General features: G+C 36.1%; 1 protein-coding gene and 1 long non-coding RNA gene across 2 annotated transcripts in view; both read left to right on the top strand.

Annotated features, from left to right (window-relative positions):
* The window catches only part of LOC110443320 (arylacetamide deacetylase-like), a 16,084-nt gene extending 7,866 nt beyond the window's left edge, over positions 1-8,218 (top strand). Inside the window, exons 3-7 of the mRNA XM_021487481.1 lie at positions 1,836-1,943; positions 3,596-3,719; positions 5,181-5,244; positions 5,491-5,612; positions 6,809-8,218. Of these exons, the coding sequence (XP_021343156.1) occupies positions 1,836-1,943; positions 3,596-3,719; positions 5,181-5,244; positions 5,491-5,612; positions 6,809-7,443 (1,053 nt within the window). The 3' untranslated portion in view covers positions 7,444-8,218. The remainder of the gene's footprint in view (positions 1-1,835; positions 1,944-3,595; positions 3,720-5,180; positions 5,245-5,490; positions 5,613-6,808) is intronic.
* An 8,805-nt stretch (positions 8,219-17,023) lies between these two features.
* LOC110443330 lies at positions 17,024-18,064 on the top strand. The gene is made up of 2 exons (XR_002462093.1): positions 17,024-17,131; positions 17,589-18,064. It is a non-coding gene; the product is annotated as an uncharacterized LOC110443330 (long non-coding RNA).
* The last annotated feature ends 2,112 nt before the right edge of the window (positions 18,065-20,176 follow it).

Here is a 20,176-nt window from a genome sequence, read left to right as displayed (position 1 = left end):
GGTAACCGTATACTTTATGTTAGGCAAAACCACGTGCTCTTGAATGGTAACCTAACACTTTATGTTAAGCAAAACAACGTGCTCTTGAATGATAACTGTATGTTAGGCAAAACCACGTGCTCTTGAATGGTAACCCTACACTTAATGTGAGGCAAAACCACGTGCTCTTGAATGATAACCATATATTAGGCAAAACCACGTGCTCTTGAATGGTAACCCTACACTTTATGTTAGGCAAAACCACGTGCTCTTGAATGGTAACCCTACACTTTATGTTAGGCAAAACCACGTGCTCTTGAATGATAACCGTATGTTAGGCAACACCACGTGCTCTGGAATGGTAACCCTACACTTAATGTTAGGCAAAACCACGTGCTCTTGAATGGTTACCCAACACTTTATATTAAGCAAAACCACGTGCTCTTGAATGATAACCGTATATTAGCCAAACCACGTGCTCTGGAATGATAACCGTATGTGAGCCAAACCACGTGCTCTTGAATGATAACCGTATATTAGCCAAACCACGTGCTCTTGAATGATAACCGTATATTAGCCAAACCACGTGCTCTTGAATGATAACCGTATATTAGCCAAACCACGTGCTCTTGAATGATAACCGTATATTAGCCAAACCACGTGCTCTTTAATGATAACCGTATGTGAGCCAAACCACGTGCTCTTGAATGATAACCGTATGTTAGGCAAAACCGCGTGCTCTTGGATGATAACCGTATGTTAAACAAAACCACGTGCTCTTGAATGATAACCGTATGTTAGGCAAAACCACGTGCTCTTAAATACTAATCCTACACTCTATGTTAGGCAAAACAACGTGATCTTGAATGGTTACCGTACACTTTATGTAAGGCAAAACCACGTGCTCTTGAAATATAACCGTATGGTAGGCAAAACCACGTGCTCTTGAATGATAAACGTATGTTAGGCAAAACCACGTGCTCTTGAATTGTAACCGTACACTTTATGTTAGGCAAAACCATGTGCTCTTGAATGGTTACCCAAAACTGTATATTAAGCAAAACCACGTGCTCTTGAATGATAACCGTATGTTAGGCAAAACCACGTGCTCTTGAATGGTAACCGTACACTTTATGTTAGGCAAAACCACGTGCTCTTGAATGGTAACCGCACACTTTATGTTAGGCAAAACCACGTGCTCTTGAATGATAACCGTATCTTAGACAAAATCACGTGCTCCTGAACGATAACTGTATGCTAGGCAAAACCACGTGCTCTTGAATGATAACCGTATGTTAGCAAAATCACGTGTTCTTGAATGATAACCGTATGTTAGACAAAACCACGTGCTCTTGAATGGTAACGGTATATTAGGCAAAACCACGTGCTCTTGAATGATAACCGTATGTTAGCAAAATCACGTGTTCTTGAATGATAACCGTATGTTAATAAAATCACGTGTTCTTGAATGATAACCGTATGTTAGACAAAACCACGTGCTCCTGATGTTAGACAAAACCTCGTGCTCCTGAATGGTAACGGTATGTTAGACAAAACCACGTGCTCATGAATTGTAACCGTATACTAGACAAAACCCTGTGCTCCTGAATTGTAACCGTATGTTAGCGAAACCACGTGCTCCTGAATGGTAAATGCATGCGTTCCATGCGCCACATGTGGCAATAGTCATGAAGTTATCCATCAAATCGTGACAATATGAAAGGCATTTACAATTTCAGAATATTGTTCATGGAAATCAGAACATAATAGCACCTTTACGTCCTTATTGAACGTAGATTGATCATGAAGCACACCCGGTCCCTCGTTTTTACATTCTCTTTCTTTTATTATTTTAGTGCGATTTTCAGGAGTATATTGGGTATAAAACATTTCCCGAATGTGCCAGGGATCCATTCAACATCAACTCTTTCTTGAACATCGGAGTATCGGATGACAATGTCCAGGTATATATGATAAAGACAGAAGCAAATAATTCATGCACGTGTTAATGCTTAATAATTAATAATAGCAAAACAATATAACGTACTCCAGTTTGAAATAATAGAGAATTAAGTCTTTTCGTGTAGGATACACGTCCCATTAAAAGCTGTGAGATTGTATGTGTGTGTAACAGGAGAAAGAGAAATGCAACGGTCATACGGGGATTCGAGTCCAGGACCCTCTGAATTCTAGACAGACGATCGACCTAGTCCAGTTCCACTTTGTGTTTTGTTTGTCTACTGTGTTTTATCGCACCGGTATGAACTGCCAGCATAATGAAACTTATGTCAGTTGTAACATTGAATCTTTGAACAGATTAACTTAAATCCTGATGCAAGGTTATATGGCGCGGAACAGGCACTGACAAGTACAGATTAACGTCATTATCATGACGATGCGGCATGTCTTTGACAACCGTCAAGCTCTCGACTACCAATGGCATGAACAAACCATGAAGATAGCACTAATAACAGAACTTTTGCAAAAAAATTCCTACAGTCATTATTTCTAGTACGTCTCGAACAGAAAACAAGACATAGGCGAACTGATGCATATACTTAAATAACTGTAACCTTAAATCTGACATCATCATTGGTCCAGAGACATTGTTCAACAGTCACAGCTAGCGTTCTATGAACACTGTCCTCTAACTGAATGCAAAGCCAACAGAAAAGACCGTTTTCCAAAATAGGCATTACTCTTGTCACTTATAAACATTTACAGGCAGACAATGAAGCCATTTTATACTGTTGCGAGGACATGAAACCCAAAATAAAAACCTTTCACTCAGACCGGACAAAGGTTATGTTACATGTACCTCCACTAGCGATCGCACGAAAACCAAATTCACATACGAACCTCATGTATTACAACAGGAGGAAATCAAGTAAACACTGACATACTATAATCTAAATGTGGTACACAAATCCACAGCGTCACACATGGCTTAAAGCACTTGGATTCACAAAATAGCACTCCTAACCGTTCAAAAACACAAAAGCCATATAGATATACTGACATAGACAGGTTTTTGCGTACTGGGCTCATACAACACACACAGATTGAATAACTGGAACACATGACGGGTAGTAGAATGATTGATACATAACAGATACCACAACAGTAGATAGGTACAAAAGCGATGTCTAAAATATACACTCTCTCACTAGACTAATAACTAAAATATTTTCACCATACACTATCAGTTAGCAGTAAGTAGGCCCTAACACAATCTTCCAGCTAAACAGACTCCAGAAGGGATAAGCCTATCACTACGGAACCAACACATATTTGCTATGTTGATATGTTATATACACTAAATCAATACCCTCCGCCCCATATGCAAAACATACTTTATTTCGGTAGCAGCATAGCGGCGTTATGCTCCTTTATAAATATTTCACAGTTTTCGTACTCGTAATATTATCATTGTAGATTTAAAACTGAAATCTGAATCATGAAGACAACGTTTATTTTCCTTTACCTTAACATTAGGTACGGAAAATATCGTTGTGTATAATTCTCGCCCTTTTGACACCTCAACCTTTTCAGTTTGACGTTTTAACGTAAATACACATACAAGTTGATTAACATTAAAACATGATATTCTTTTCAGGTGAGTGAAGAATTGTTTGACGGTGTTAAAGTGAGGCTATATGTACCACGTGATCAAACCGTAAAAAGCCCTCTACCGGGGATAATTTACTTACATGGAGGCGGCTGGATCATTGGATCAACAGGTGAGAGTAAAAGAATATCAAGATTAATTGAATTTGTTTGTATTCAAATTTTGAGCTGCTTCCAGTTCTCATCCATAAGCAATATGCTGATAATGATGATGACGTCACCAATCACGCTATTGCATTCATGCATGTTGGTGATACATTGTATATAGTCATTACATTATCGTTCAACATGTTTTAGTGCGCTAAAGGAAGAAATAAACTTTAATTTCATATAAGGAAGAAAAAAAGTTTATTTTTCGTATTATATACAACATCAATCCTGAGAGCTTATTAGGTAGAGGCTGGCTCGATCACCTGGTCTGTGGACTGACATCTGTGATACTGTGGGTCAAATATAAATAAACGACATATCATAACTGTTTTACAGTGTTAAATATGACTGATTCCTGCCATGTGACTATGTTTTTAGGCTATGTCATTTTATACATTTAACACGTAACGATGTAATTGTGATATATGGCAATGTAATAAACAATACAGACCATACAGTAACAGTACCATGCCATGATAAATAAAAGTTCTGATGCTGATAAAATTCACGACATTAAGGTAATGTTTCAAATTGTAACGTGATCATCTAACGACGAAATAAATGAAACTGGAATAGTTTGTTATTATTCATTACTTTTCGTTGTTATACGTGAGCTTATCCTATTTTGAAACGTTAGCCCTTCGTTATTACAGATTAACAGTTTAGTAGCAATTTGTTGCAATACGTAAACTGATCTTAATTATACATTTAATATTCGTTCCATACATTAAATTACGTGTTATACGTTTAATGATTGTTACTACATGTTATAGTCAATTACCGAAAGCACGAGTAGTAACACAAGTCTTAAACTAACATTTTGGGAGACAACAATTATTTTTTTTCATTTTACTCCTATTCTTTATTTTTCATTCATTCGTTCTTGTTTCTTTCCTTTTTTTCTTTTTCATTTCATTCAATCATTCGTTCATTCTTTTTTTCTCTATCTTCATTTCTCATTCATTCATTCATTCTTTCTTTCTTTCTTTCTTTTTCCTTTCTTACTTTGCTCTTGCTGTTTTTAAAACCAACTCGGCCCTGGACCGATTAATTTTGAAAGGGGAGCAGTTGGTCACGGTGTTAATGGCGTGATATAGTTAAAATGATCAAAATATTCATATACCAGTCATGAGAACACAACATATTGCTTTTAATTTTGAGTTTGCCCAACATATTTTTTACTAATATTATACGAGGAAATGTGATTAGCATATTAAAAAAAAATAAAAAAAAAATAAAATTAAAATGTATCATTATTTAAAATATAATACGTTTATTATAATTCAAAATATATTGATTTTTTATTTTTTTAAAAGAAACACTGTTTGTCGCGATATTAACAATGGCACAAATATGGACAGTAGAAATGACGATTACATCAGTACTATATGTTTCAGTTTGAATATGTTTCAAATGTATTACAGACATGTATGATGAACTAACCAGGAATCTTGCCACGTCCCTTTCGGCAGTCGTCGCCTCTGTTGAGTAAAGTTCATTTATTAATATTGTCTTTGATAAATTATGGAAACAAACAAATATTTGTAATCTATTTAGATCCATGATTGACATATGTTTTAGTTTTCGTTTTAATGACATTTTAATTGTGCAGTTATCACAAACTTTAAACGCTATAGTACTTATCAATGCAATATTATTGTCATTTTAAATCAGTTTTTTGATAATATTCATTTTTTATTATCATTGTCCTGACATGTCCATGTTAATTTTTAGTTACCGATTGGCCCCAGAATACCCCTTTCCTGTACCGTTTGAAGACTGCTTAAAAGCCACGAAATATTTCATGGTCAACGCCGAGAAATTCGGGGTGGATGCCAGTCGGATCGCTGTGTCAGGTGATTGTCTATAGGGTGCTATAGAAACGCAGCCAACAATTGGCTATGTACTAAAGTATACAGTTTATTATATCATACGAATCAAACTAATTATGCTAAGAGAGAGAAAGCCACGACGAATAATTGATTTTTTTATCCAATATAGATGATTATAACACTTGTCTGTCATCATAGATGTGCATTGTTAATTTAAGTTTCGGAATGACTCCACTGACCCGCTTATTATCCTTATCTACAAACATGCAATCTACAAACGTTCACTCCACTAGTAATTCTCTTAATAAGTGCAATGAATTTTATACCTTAATATTAAACTGGATGTTCTGTCACCATCAATATTAATAAGTATTACAAATAAAAAAGTGACTCATTTCACACACATGTTAACAATTGCACCGTCTACAAACATGTATTCTGCAAATGTTCAATCTTCTAATAATTAAAATGTGCAATGAGTTTCATACCTAAATTTGAAAGTGTCTGTTCTGTCACCATCCATATCAAATAATTGATGAAACTTGATCACTATTGATATCGTTTCTTCATACCAAGTAAGGCCCTCTTTATCTTTATTTCTTATATTGTTCGTATAATAAAACAATAGATTTCCACATTACGGGGTGACATGACGATTTGCCCACCCTCGAGTTGTTATGGCACCATCGGGCTTTGCCCTCAGGTGAATTAACAACTCTCAGGTGGTTAAATCGTCATGGCAGCCCATGATGTGGGCATCAATTGTATCAAACAGGTTATGATTGCAAGATCATAGTCACGAGACGTTTGTACAATATACATTTTTTAAACTCCGGAAACAAATGCTGAAATTTACGGTAACAACGCTTGAGGTACATGTTTTACCTTGATTCGGATGGCCGGGAAATGAGCTTAAAGCTCGTATTGGCCTAACTGAAATCTTTTACATCAATTCTCTAATGTTTTCGCTGCGCTAGCGGTACATGACCTGCATATGTGGAGCATAATGGAGCAACTGATCTAGTTAAGAAAACAACAAAATATCATTTATGGTGCAGTTGCATATTCTCAGCTAGATATTTTTGTTTTGTGATACGTGTTTCATAATATAACTTAAGTGTATGCCACATACTTTTATAAATCAATTGTCTGTAATAAGCGCTTCAAAGTACTACTTGGCTGAACAGCACACACTTTAATAAATTAATGTTCTGTAATAGGCGATAGTGCAGGAGGAAACCTGGCGATGGCTGTTGGAACTAAGCTGACTAAGGAAGGACAACCCCCTCGACTGCTTGGGCTGATATACCCAGCTCTACAGATGCTGGATTTCAACACTCCATCATACGTTACGTATCAGTCGATTCCATTTGTACTGCAGAAAAAAAGAATGGTCAGCTTTTATATAACGTATGCATTTGGCAACGAAAATGGCATAGAGAAATACTTGGAGAACAGACATGTATCTGAAACCCTGCGGCGTGCAATGGAGACTAAAGTAAGTATAGATTTGCTACCTGAAAAATACCAAAAGCTCCATGTTGAAACCAATACAGCTGTGGACACAAATCTGGCACTGAAAGTCGAGAAAACAATGAACAATATATATCTATGTCCTCTTCTGCTTGATGACGATGAACTGTATGCATTACCCAAAACCTACTTGTTGACTTGTGAATATGACCCCTTGCGAGATGACGGTCTCATGCTAGCAAGAAGATGGAAAGATATGTACTTCCCTGTGACACACGTACACTGGGATGGTGTACAGCACGGCTTCTTCAGTGGAGGGAATTCCAACTGTACAAAGGAAGCTGTTGACGACTTTATAAAATACCTCAGGGCGGAATTGTAAATTTACATAGTTTTAATTTGTTATGAGTTTATTCTCATTTTGTATGACGTGGTTTTTTTCGCATGAAAAGGATACATGTAAGTGAGGTAATGTTGTTGTTCGTGGTATATCACGCTGTAAATACTCAACATTTACGTCAGACCCGGGAATAACTTGTTTTATGAGTGTGCTTCATATGTTGTTCGTGGCAGATAATACTCTAATCACTGAAAATTACGTCATTTCCTGTAAAACGTAGATTTGTGATTCTACAGATGACATATTCTCGAAGATTTGATTAGAAAAATGAATTGACATAAGCATTTACACCTTGGTCTGTATTCATAAAACCGTTCTCATGTTCAAGTATAGAGTCTGTGCTCAAACCATTTCTTTCCCGTTGTTTAAAGCATATGGCACTGTCAAAATGTCAGGGGTAAACACTGCCTAAAATATTGACAAGTTTGATTTCTATTAGTTCATCACAGGGACAAGAAAGTGGTATTGAGCGCAGAATCTGAGATTGAGTACAATACCGGTTATCACAAATACGGGCCCTGGATAGGATGTGTACTTAAAATTCAGAGGTTCTAGCACACAAAATATCGTTAAATATGATAGTAATTTTGAAATAAATAAAATAAATAACATACGATTTTAACTTCGTGTAATATAAATTGTTGAAAGATTTACTACTGATTTTCTGTGATGGCTCGCTTTGCATTTTTATTACATCAATGAATATGTCAATGGATCTACGTTAGCATATAGGAAAATCAATAAAATCTACAAAAAGAGCAAACGTTTACTTTTATTTTATTTTTACTTTTTTGTAGACATGATATATGACGTGTGACAATTATACATGTATAAAGTTACAAATACTAAGGTTCTTGTTTGTTAAAAAACTGTTATCGTATGATTTACAAGACGAATTCGGTTTTCATAAGATAACCTACTCTACCCTAGGCTAGTTATCAAGTAACTACCTAGGTGGTGTAGGCCTTTCACATTTAATAACTGCAGTACATCTGGAAAACTGGCTCAAGCCTCAACACTTAAATAATCATTTTTGTGTTTCACTGCCACGATCCATAATACATGGCCTATGTCTATATGTATACCCCTGTTCAACCCCCGGACCTTACTATATACACTGTGTATGAACATGTATATCTGTAACTATTTAATATATCATGTGCCAAAAATGCCTTGATTACTTGATACAAGGCCAATATAATCAAATTAAACGTTGTAAAGTAAAACAGTCATTAAACAGAGCAGGACTACCAGGACTGATGAGAACAACACGATTGTAATGATCGCATATAACATTTAAAAAATGACTCGATTACTTGATTATAAATATGAACTAAGTTCCGTGAAAAGTACGGTTGGTAGTTTCATAGAACAAATTACCGCTGTTTTCTTATAATGTCAGTTGTATACCGATTTTTTGCACGAAAAAATAAAGAACTTTAAAGCAAACGGATAGAGCCTAAAGTAAAAAAATATATACTTCAGGATGTCATTGATAAATACTCTACTTATAGAAAGCAGCTCCGATTTTTTTATATTAATTGGTCTTCTTTTCGAAACGAGAGAAGGATGGAGAAAGTCTTAGTAGATACTGATACATTTTAGACGGTCCACCCTTTAGGTATACACAACGTGCTTAGAACAAAACACTACACACCAGATGAAGTCGGCGAACTACAAATAGTAGACAAAAGCATGACAATTATGAACACAGCGATTGGAGTTTAAGGTGTTGGGGTCTTAATAGTCATAAGTATATCTCCAAGACCAAAATTTAAAAAAAAAACGTTCAAACGGACTTAATGGGTTACAATAAATTGTAAAAAAGAAAAGAAAAGCGTTTAACCTACCTTTTGAAAAGAATTTACAAATGTTCACAATAATCAGCAGATACAAGTTTAAGATTTATTTATCTATCTGATTTGGAATCCAGCTTGACTATTTCGATTTTTTGGATCGTACACTTTCTTTCCACTTTCTTGATAGTAACATTCCTGATTCTCATCATTTCGGAGGTGATTCTTTTCCATGTATGGAAATATTGTGAATTGTAAATACTTATTTCATATTTCTAGTGTCAGATTATATCGTCTACTTATATGTAAATATGAATTAAATATATCTATCTAACCGTATATATTGATTTACCTGCAACGAGTTGTTTTGTTAAGAGATCCTAACTTTATTTCAAATCCAGTTAGCCACAGACGGCTAGACACATGAATGCTGTCAGCTAAACTTTCTAATCGGGCATACCCTTGAATTTTTATATCATGTTTCGTACTGTACATCGGATAATGATCGCATGTGATTAAGGTATTTCATACATGCCTTTGTCAGTGTATATAGTATGTGATGGGCTCATAACTTTTCCTCAAAATGAAAAAAATATGGAAGTTGGTTGGTATACCCATGTCAAGAACAATGTCAATAATGACCTTTGCAGAAATTAATTGTCGAATGTATTCTTGATTTTGTCTAAAAAGTAACTTTTGAATGCAGAATTTCAGTGGCGCAAAATTGCATTGAATATTATAATTTATGAAAACACTTACCTGTACATGCATTTCTGAAGTATCCGTGTATTGAACTCAATTAATATCAAATTGCTTCATTTATATAATTGAGGAAGTGCTAAAGAGTGTGCCTGCATGTCTCAACTGGATACGGGGACCAATTTTTCAACGATCACCGGACACTGACACAAACGACAGAGACCTTGCACATCAAATGATGTTTCTACTTTCAAAAACAAACTGCTTGGCTCAGAGGGTGAAAACAACTAGCTCTCTCCAAGAGAGCAAAGTCAGAATTCGTAAAGATTATGAAATATGTGTGTATCAGCACTCTCAAGACCTCATCCGTTGTCAGTTTGGTTCCAGACACAAAAGCCAGACTAAATATAATGTTTGGATTCAGTACACGACACCAAATGGTAATAATCCAATAAAAGATTACTGCTGCCAATGCCAAGTTGGTCAAAGAACTATGGGACTGTGTGTTCCTACATCAAGTATACTTTATTATCTTGGCTATCATAGCAATCTGCAAAACCCAGAACAGTTGCACCCAAGGGCTAAAACATTCCGACAAAGCTTGAAATAAGTAGTTTTCTTGTGAATCTAGAATCACCAGTTTGAAAACAGACTTAAAGCCTTGCATCCTTTTTTCTTCCTTCTTTTTTCCAAGTCTGCCATTCGAACACATTTCATACTCTTGCATCTTGCAAAACATTGTCTGTAAATGTCATCAGCTGTTAATACGGCGTCTTACTTTAATATATATATATATATATAAACAAAGTAGCCAACAAACGCACAATCTCTGAATTCCATTGATAGTTGTCTATGAATCTGACAACTGCATCGAATCTTTTCCAAACATCTTTTCTGTTGATTTTGATACTCATTCAATCAAAACTGGAACTTTTGTTTCTTCTTTTCTGACAGTTTGCAATCATAATGATTAGACCATACTTATAGTCATGAATTGTGACGTATAGACCATATTAGTCATTTTATCCCTTCTTTGAATATGTTCCACCGCATATTTTGGATTGACATTTTTGTCACTGATAGATCAGGACCTAGTCCATCTATAATCAAAATATGTTTGGTATACAAAAGTTATAAGATACTTTTATTCTAAGATGAACACATTTTTCGTCTGGAAAATATCATTGCTTTAGATAGCTTCTGGTTGTTGATTTGTATGTAACTATCTAATAACTAACCAAAGCAAGGGATTTTTATGTGTTTACTGTAGTATATGATTCGTAGTTTCGGTTGCATCATAAATGATCTTTTAGTGCATTGTTACTTTGAAAATAGTCGATCTTTTGGGAAAAACTCCGGCTTTTTGAGAATTTCAGTTTTATGCTTTTACGAAAAAAAACGAACGAAGTACTCATTTGAATTTTAATGGGAGTTTTTGTTATGATAAGGTTAAGGTCTACACATCACCAAAAGAAAATTGATATCAAAGCAGGGGCCATTTTGGAAACCCTCCTTTGGACAATCTGAGGTAGAATATGTTGGTCACATACATGTATTTAGAGCTTAGCTTCTCAAACAGCAGTTTACACGCCATGGCATACCAGAAGTACTCGAAACTAATAACGGTCCAGAGTATGCTTGTGATGAGTTTAGAAAATGCACAGCCTCATATGGAATCGAACACGTAACCTCTTCCCCACGTTATGCGCAGAGTAACGGCTTAGCAGAACCATACAAACTCACAAAATCTAGTGAAAAAAGCATTTGAAGACAACAAGGATCCTTATTTAGCCATCCTGGAGCTACGCAATACTAAAGTTTCAGGACTTGATGTGTCTCCTGTTGAATTATTGATGGCAAGGAAAATGAGAACAGTCATACCAACAAATAGATTACTGCTCAAACAGCGTTATGACACAGAGAAAGTAACACAACAGCTGCAGGAGAAACAAATACAAATGAAAAAGTATTTTGACAGGTCATCAAGGTCACCTCCTGATATTAAACCTGGTGATCTTGTAAGATTGCGAAATGAGGACGCAAACACTTTAGAACCAGCTCAGGTTGTACAGGAATCTGGAAAACCCCGATCCTTCATTGTGCGTAGCAGCAATAACAACGTCTACAGAAGGAATCGTCGTCATTTCTTAAAAACACAAGAAAAACACCAAGAACCGTGTGAAATTGAGCTTTCATATACTCCGCATGACTCAGTGCCAACTATGCCTTCTACAGCCTGTAAGAATGTGAACAATGATACTAATAATCACAGTCGATTAGTCAGGTACAGTAGATAGTGTCCAATAGAGGCAGAATAATCCCCGTATCTACCTCTGAGCGGGTAGAATGCCTACGCTAAGTTAAATACTTGGTAAAATCTTATTGTACATATGTTATTTCATTTATAAATGAACTGTTAACAGTGCGAAAATAGTTAATCAAATTGATACTAGATTTCCGGTGAAGTGACATTTCATTGCTACAGAAGGACAGTGTTAAAATAATTTGGAATTAATTCCAATTTACATTTCATTGATGAATATCTGGTTTAAAATCATTCTGTTTTATACGAGTGACTTCATTTAAGATAATCGAATAGCAGGAACTCTCGGCCGATTCGTTATGTCAACACATGTACGTACGGAAAATACGGGAAAATGAGAGTGAATTGGTTCTATGCTATATGAACGCTTCAAAACCTTTCGTCCTTCGGTCGTACAGGCCCGAAAAAAACGGCAACATGCGTCGTTCCGTGCCTGCATTGATGTTCTTTTTTTGTACAAACAATTAATTTGGTATTTTCAATGAATACCTTGTAGATTGATTGTAATTGATTGTTAGATTTAATTTCATATATATATAATTCAAGCTGAAAAGGGTGACGTTGTATGAAGGTAGGCAAGTTTCAATAAGAGTTGCCTCCCCTTACTGGATACCTCTCATTGATGTTGCTCATGCGCACTACTTATAAATGAAGTTACATGTCGTAAAAACAATATACCAATGGAATAAGGTTGAGGACGAGATTAATTTTCTCTTTGATTATCCAGTGTACTAATGTTTTATATGATCTTATTTGCCAATTCTTTAAATTCTTTAAACTTTCATGTCTTCAATTCATGTGATAATTTGTATGTGATATTGCAAGACAATGACCTTTGTTTTAAATCTCAAAGACTAACGTCAGCGTACCCAAAATGTATTTTATACCATAGTATTAATTTCAAAATATTTGTCCATTTTTCATAAATAGATACAATCCTCTTTTCTTTCTGTTACAAGTTTATATTACCGGCACGTAGTTCTATAAATAGAACGCGAAATACTATTGGGGTCACGTATGTTCTTGAGCAGGTGTAACTTTATCATGAAAGGGAAACTTTGTGTTTTTGGCAAATATCGGGGAATAAACGATTAGAGATTAAAGAGTCAAAGCAGGTTTTAGTTAAATTTCCAGTCCAAAATAGCATCAATGTTAAAATATAAGTTTCTGACAATGATATCAAAATATACAAAGTCGCATGGCATATTAATTAAGAAAGTTACGTTTTTAGTAAACATTGAACTGTCCATGTAGCCATAATCAGCAGTCAATAATTAATAAAGTCGATATATAGTGTAACAAAGTAAGTTTTACCGGACTTTAACAAAATATGCTGATATAATAATTGAATAAAAATTAATGAACTATATTTGGAAATTACTGATTAGCGCTTAAATTCCGCGCGGTCATTATTTCGCAGTTTCGTATTCAGTACATATGCAACGGGGGTTCAATTTGGCTGTGTACCCCAATCCTATGTGTCATGCAAAGTATTTTGAGTGTCATCATTGAAGGGTTAAACCTAAAAAATACAGGTAAACCGTGTGAAAATACTGATCCCGAGCGTCGTCATCCGCCAGTGACTTCACTCTAAAGAAAATAAAATGTACCCGAATCCTATGTGTCATGCAAAGTATTTTGAGTGTCATCATTGAAGGGTTAAACCTAAAAAATACAGGTAAACCGTGTGAAAATACTGATCCCGAGCGTCGTCATCCGTATGTACCTTTGTAGGAGTAAACTGTAATCAATTTATTACCAACTGTGTACACATAAATATGTTGTTGCCACTTTTACTTGTATGTAAGTGTTGTGTTTACATGAACTACACATTTGTCCGGTGATAACCATCCTCGATATCCAGGAGTTTACGTTTACTTCCGCTCTCTACACTCCTGGAATATGTCATAGCAAGGTAAAACAATCTGACCAATCGCTAGGCTGATGCCTGTCCGTTGAAGATTACAAAGGAGAGACGCCCGACTTCAAAGCCTGTCATTTTTTTACCGTTATGTGACCGCGAGATTCTTTTGATGTACATCAAAGGATCGATCTAGTCTTCTTGTCTCATCAACAATGTGGCGCACACCGAGCCTTCAATTTTGCTCTGACATATTTCCGGGGTGCAGAGAGCGAAAGTGAGCGTAACTCCTGGATATCGAGGATGGGTGATAACCTAAGCTTGCATAACAGCGTTCGGTTAAAAGTATTTTCAACATGTTGTTATAAGGTCCGTAAAGGTTGTTAACATTTTTGATAATTTGGCTGGTATTTAGAATTCGCGGATATTAGTCAAAACGCAAATATAGCGAAATTAAAAACCCTTGAAATGTAACCGCTTTACAGTATATTGACCTTTTGATAAAAGGGACGAATGTAATACGGTAAGGGTACCAGAAAGGGAAGACAACAAAAGATTTAATATCCGAGTTCATTAGTTCGGGAGTGTAGAGAGATATCATGGTACTATCCATTGTCCCATACCCCAAGAAATATATGTCGTCTAACCCAGGGAATGAAGCCAAACCATACCGATACATGTCACACATGCACATATACATGTGTTTCACAACACAAGGAACATTCATGGACATGGTCTGAACACAAGCTCTTACGTTAAGTAGCTGAAAGATTGAGACAACGCTGAAGTTACGAGTTTTTACTACTGTATGTATATGAGGTGTTGTTACCTTATTGTACATGTGCTATTACATATGTAACAAGACTGTTGATTAACATGTGTGAATAAACATGACTATTACCAAACAATTACGAACGTGTGTTACGGCTGCGCTCGCGACCCGATTTCGCACCCGACCCGATTTCTCACCCCAGCTCTATATCTTAATTGGGGTATTGTCTAGTGTTTTTCATCCAGGCTGTTTGATCTTTTCTAATACATTTTATTTTACAAAATAACAAAACTGTTTCTTTACTTTTTAAAATCATCTTTTCTCTGTTAAAAAACTGCAATCCATACATTAGTTAATTAGGAAAAAATGTTTGCTATAGGAATTACAATACCATCAATAGTGAAGCGATAACTCTTTACTGATTACACACGCATTCAGTGAGGAACAAAACATCGCGATGAATTTTCACTTTGCCTCGGATAAACAACGGATAACAGCTTAGTTCTGAGAATGTCCTGCAGGTACATATGTATTATGTATATTACTACGAATCCGAAATAAGCATGGAAAACCTACTAATCAACGTGGAATGAGGAATATAAGCTATTGATTAGATGGGAATACCGAATTGATAACAACACGAAGTCAAATTGTATTTAAAGTGTTTTGTAAATAATGGTACCGTTAGAAAAAAAACGTATTCCCAAAATGAAACCTTTCTTCCTTTCATTCGACAGCTGGATCGAAACAAGCAGCATATGTAAAATCTGCGCGCATACTGGTATTAATACCAGATACCTCTAACATTGGCAGGACATCTCTTAAACCACGACCAACGACTACATTGTCGTCTTGCTCCAACCATGTGAGCTTGTCTATGATGTTTTTGTAATGCTTGCATCATTTTGTCTTCCAGAGAATGGTCATACTGTGTTCAAAATGTAGCCATCCGGTAGAGTTATGTTCATGAATTTAAAATATTTATGTTCCTACTGGCCACCGTAAGACATTCTCTGAAGCTTATTGAGAGAACTTTTTTTAAATATAAATATATATGTACCATCTAGTATGGCAGTCACTCTGTCTCACAAGAATGTTTCTGAGAATACAGGATTGTATGAAAATATGTTCCCTCCTCAAATGGTCAGGACGAAGGAACACTGGAACTATAGATTTATGCAATGCTTGTACTACAGACTGAAAGGTTTTTGGGATACTAGGCAGAGAAATGCCAAGAGCGGAACACTTAATTACAAGAGATATCAGTTTTTATCTTTACCCAAAATAATAAAAGAGCATTTTGTGAAGTTTTGGTATATACTGGAGCAAAAAGAAATGGGGCAAATTACATATGGATTTTGAGAAACTAATCTTTTACCCACCTGTTCCAGCTTAGCCGGGGTCATCCAAGAGACTAAAATTGAGAATGAAGGCTGATTGATTCTTTGACAAGATGTACGACACTTCTAAAAGGTCACCAATTATTTCAAATGACCACCTTCATGGTTGAGAGTTCAAAGACCATCTTCCTTAAAGGATAACCTGTGTACAAGGGTTTAAGTCATTGCCAATAAGATAAAATGAATTCATATAATTAAAACAAAGACAACATTTCATATGTGAACAGGATTCAGGAGTCCTTGAACTACTAGTGGTTTCATCTTCAAAACGTTCTGTTTCAAATTCTTTTTAGTCTCTTTAAGTCAGTATATCCAAAAGCCATTATGGATTTTTTACTTTTACATTTCGTGTACCTTTACATTTATGAGATTTCGCGAAGATAGGTTGGCGACCTTCACCAATACAATTACTCTTCATTATGAGTTGAATAGTAACAACTGAGTATGAAATATCCCCTAAAAGCAATGTAAAAACGAATGTCTGATGATAAAATGTATAAAAAATTATAACAAAATGTATAAGAACAAATTCTAAAAAGTGACAAGAAAATTACATTTAATCTCAAAATCGATTGTAAACAAAATATTTATCAATCACGCCAAGTGATGAAATAAATTGGAATTTGGAATTGCTTGTGACCTAACATGCACTGTGTGACATAGCACTGTAGTGCGCATAACGTGATTTGAATTTGGCGCGTTCAGACTACAGGTACGTGTTCCGGATGTGGGGTGAGCGGTTGGAAAACGACGCCATGCAACACGCAAACGTAAACACTGCGTAGAAATGGGACACTAGAACGCAAACTACAGCTTGCGGTGAGTACCGTACCCATCAACACTTTTAGGTAACATCTGTGTGATTGTTTTGAATATGCTGTGTAGATAAACGGCGATATTTTATATAATGAGCTATTTATAGATACCTATGTGGTTTGGGGGAATACACGTGCGCTCATAGTATTGTTTGGTTATATGGGGTTTTATACAATAAGTACCAGGGTTATATGACATTTTACAACACTATATCACTATTATTTAGTATTGTTTATACTAAATAGTGTCCTTATACAGGGTAGCTGGTATCAGTTAATTAGAAGGAACGCACGGGTTAGTGGGTGTTAAATATTAAGGCGTCGTATGCCGTACTTTTGGGAAGTGTATAGTTAAGCTTTTCAATCACATATTTATATTAAATCAAGTCAGTTTCATTGTTGTAAATAGTATAGGGTATCATGATATCATTATTCAGTGGGTTATTTGTATTATATTGTAGTTTACTCCCATTACAAGTGTGACATGTCAGTCTGCGCTTAAGGATTGATACAGAGGTATTTTAGTGGGGAAGATGACCAAGCTAAGTGGTGGTGGAATGCTGTAGCTGACAGAAAGGGACCCGACCAACACTTAGGGAAAGAAGAAGGTTGTGACCCTATCTACTCTGTGTATTCTGACTATGCATACCGTGGTGACCGGACGTGGTGCCTGCGTGGTATATGTGTGGGGTTCTGTGGTGGACTGGTGTTATTAGGTTGAGGGGCAGCCTGTTGCTTGGACACACTCTAAGGTGGATATCTGGCCACCTGTGTAGATTGGTGGCTTCAAGGACATTGTATACTAAGATGGATAGCTGCCCATTGATATGATGTTCTCTGTATAAATACATGTAATTAACTGTGTGAATGTGAGTGTGGATGTAATATACTTTTGTTCTTAATATATGTGGGAATTAAATATTGTAAATAATGTAAATACAGTGTGTTGTGTTTCTATTCCTTCATGAGAGTTTACAATATGCTCATCCCGTTACACACTGAAAGATTTATTGTAGGCTTGCAACGAATTTCGTAACCAATTACCTGTAATCAAGTGCATCGCTTTTAAGTGGACGCCTGGGAGGCGTCTTAGGCCCTCACTTTTTTGGGCACATTGGGTACTTTGTTGTGCGAAATGAATACTTTCCACCACATTTTTTGGACTGAATTATTACAAACATATTCGAAATAACACCACTTCTTCATACTTTGATAATTGTTGGTATACAAGAATAATAAGAATGAAAAATCCTATATTTTACATTGAAATTTTCACAAAATGTTCGATTTAACTCACATTCTGGATGATAAATATGTTATTACATCACTACATGAGAGTAAATGTCCTTTCCCAAGTAATACGATGCAAACAATACGATTATTTTTCAGAAAAATACTTTCAGGCTGATGTTCCATTGTTCGACCCCCATGCTGTAATAAGGATAATTAATCATTAGAAGAGTGATTCAAAGTAATAACATCGGATGTATAAGGGATTGAAAAAAGTTAAAACAACAGCATAAATCTCGTAGCACTTCTGAAACAAAATGTATGAGGGGGCAGGTTCCTATGTAATTTTAACATAGCTGAATATAGTCCTTTTATAAAAAAAAAAAAAAAAAAGCCTAAAAATACCACAATCGCCAAAAATCATGATACCGGATAATATGCCTCCTCCTAACACGATTTCTCACCCGGGTGAGAAATCGTGTCGGGGTGAGAACTCGTGTCGGGGTGAGAAATCGTGCCGTAACCAAAGTGGACATGGTTTGGATACACGACACGCTTACGCTACTTAGCTGGAAGATTGAGACACAACGCTGAAGTTACGAATATATATAACTGTACGTAGATGAGATGTTGTTACCTATTGTGCATGCGCTACTTACGAGGCTATTTATCAACATATATGAATAAAATTACTATTACCAACAATTCCGAGCGTGGACATGGTTTGGACACACTCTTACGTTAAGAAGCTGGAAGATTAAGACACAACGCTGAAGCTACGAGTTCATGGTTTGGATACACACTTAAAAATGTACGTTACTTAGCTGGAAGATTGGGACACGAAACTGAAGTTACGAATATATATGATTGTACGCAGATGAGATGTTGTTACCTATTGTACATGTGCTATTAACGAGACTGTTTATCAACATGTATGAATAAAGATGAATATTACCAACAATTCCGAGCGTGGACATGGCTTGGACACACACTTACGTTTAGGTGCTGTTACACATTACCGATGTACCTCGCCCGGACTAAACCGGAGCAAACAATTAACAACGGCGAGAAAAACGTCAGAGCTCCGGTAAGAAAGCACTTGAAAAAATTATTTCAAATCGACCGTGGCCCGTTGTGTACCGTTGTTCTGCTGATGTGCTTCCGAATGCCACTTTTCTTACACCTCAGTGTTACCGATGAGCTGCCGATGTTACGGTAGTGCATCGTTAGTACATCGTTAGTGCATCGTTAGTACATCGTTAGTACATCGACGACGCATCAGTACATACCTCGGTGGTGTTCGGTAGTACAACGGTATCACTTCGGTACCAGTACGGTACACATTGAGGCAACCGGAGAGCCGCCGATCCATTACGGGGCGCTACCGGTGCTCTACCGACATCAACGAAGCTAAAGTTTACGCCGATGTCCTGACGATGCACTTTCGTTGTTAGCGATGATACCGATGCGCTGCCGTACTAGAACCGATCTCCGAAAATGGGCAAATTTGTGCTCCGGTGTAGCTCCGGCGACCCAAATCGGCGAGGTGTGACAGGACCTTTACGTAGCTGGAAGTTTGAGACACAACGCTTAAGTTACGAATATATATAACTGTACGTAGATGAGATATTATTATCTATTGTACATGTGCTACTAACAAGACTTGATCAAATTTTGGGCTTTTTTAATTTATTTATTGAGGATTATAAAACCTGATTTAGACAAAGGTTAATTTCTCTCAGGGTCCTCTATATTAGTAAAATGTGTTAGTTTAACAAAGTTCTTAAAACATAGTAATATAAACTAAACATACATGACA

Source organism: Mizuhopecten yessoensis, unplaced genomic scaffold (genome assembly GCF_002113885.1).
Source record: "Mizuhopecten yessoensis strain PY_sf001 unplaced genomic scaffold, ASM211388v2 scaffold716339, whole genome shotgun sequence".
Classification (NCBI taxonomy): domain Eukaryota; kingdom Metazoa; phylum Mollusca; class Bivalvia; order Pectinida; family Pectinidae; genus Mizuhopecten; species Mizuhopecten yessoensis.
This window is presented reverse-complemented; position numbering and strand designations above follow the sequence as displayed.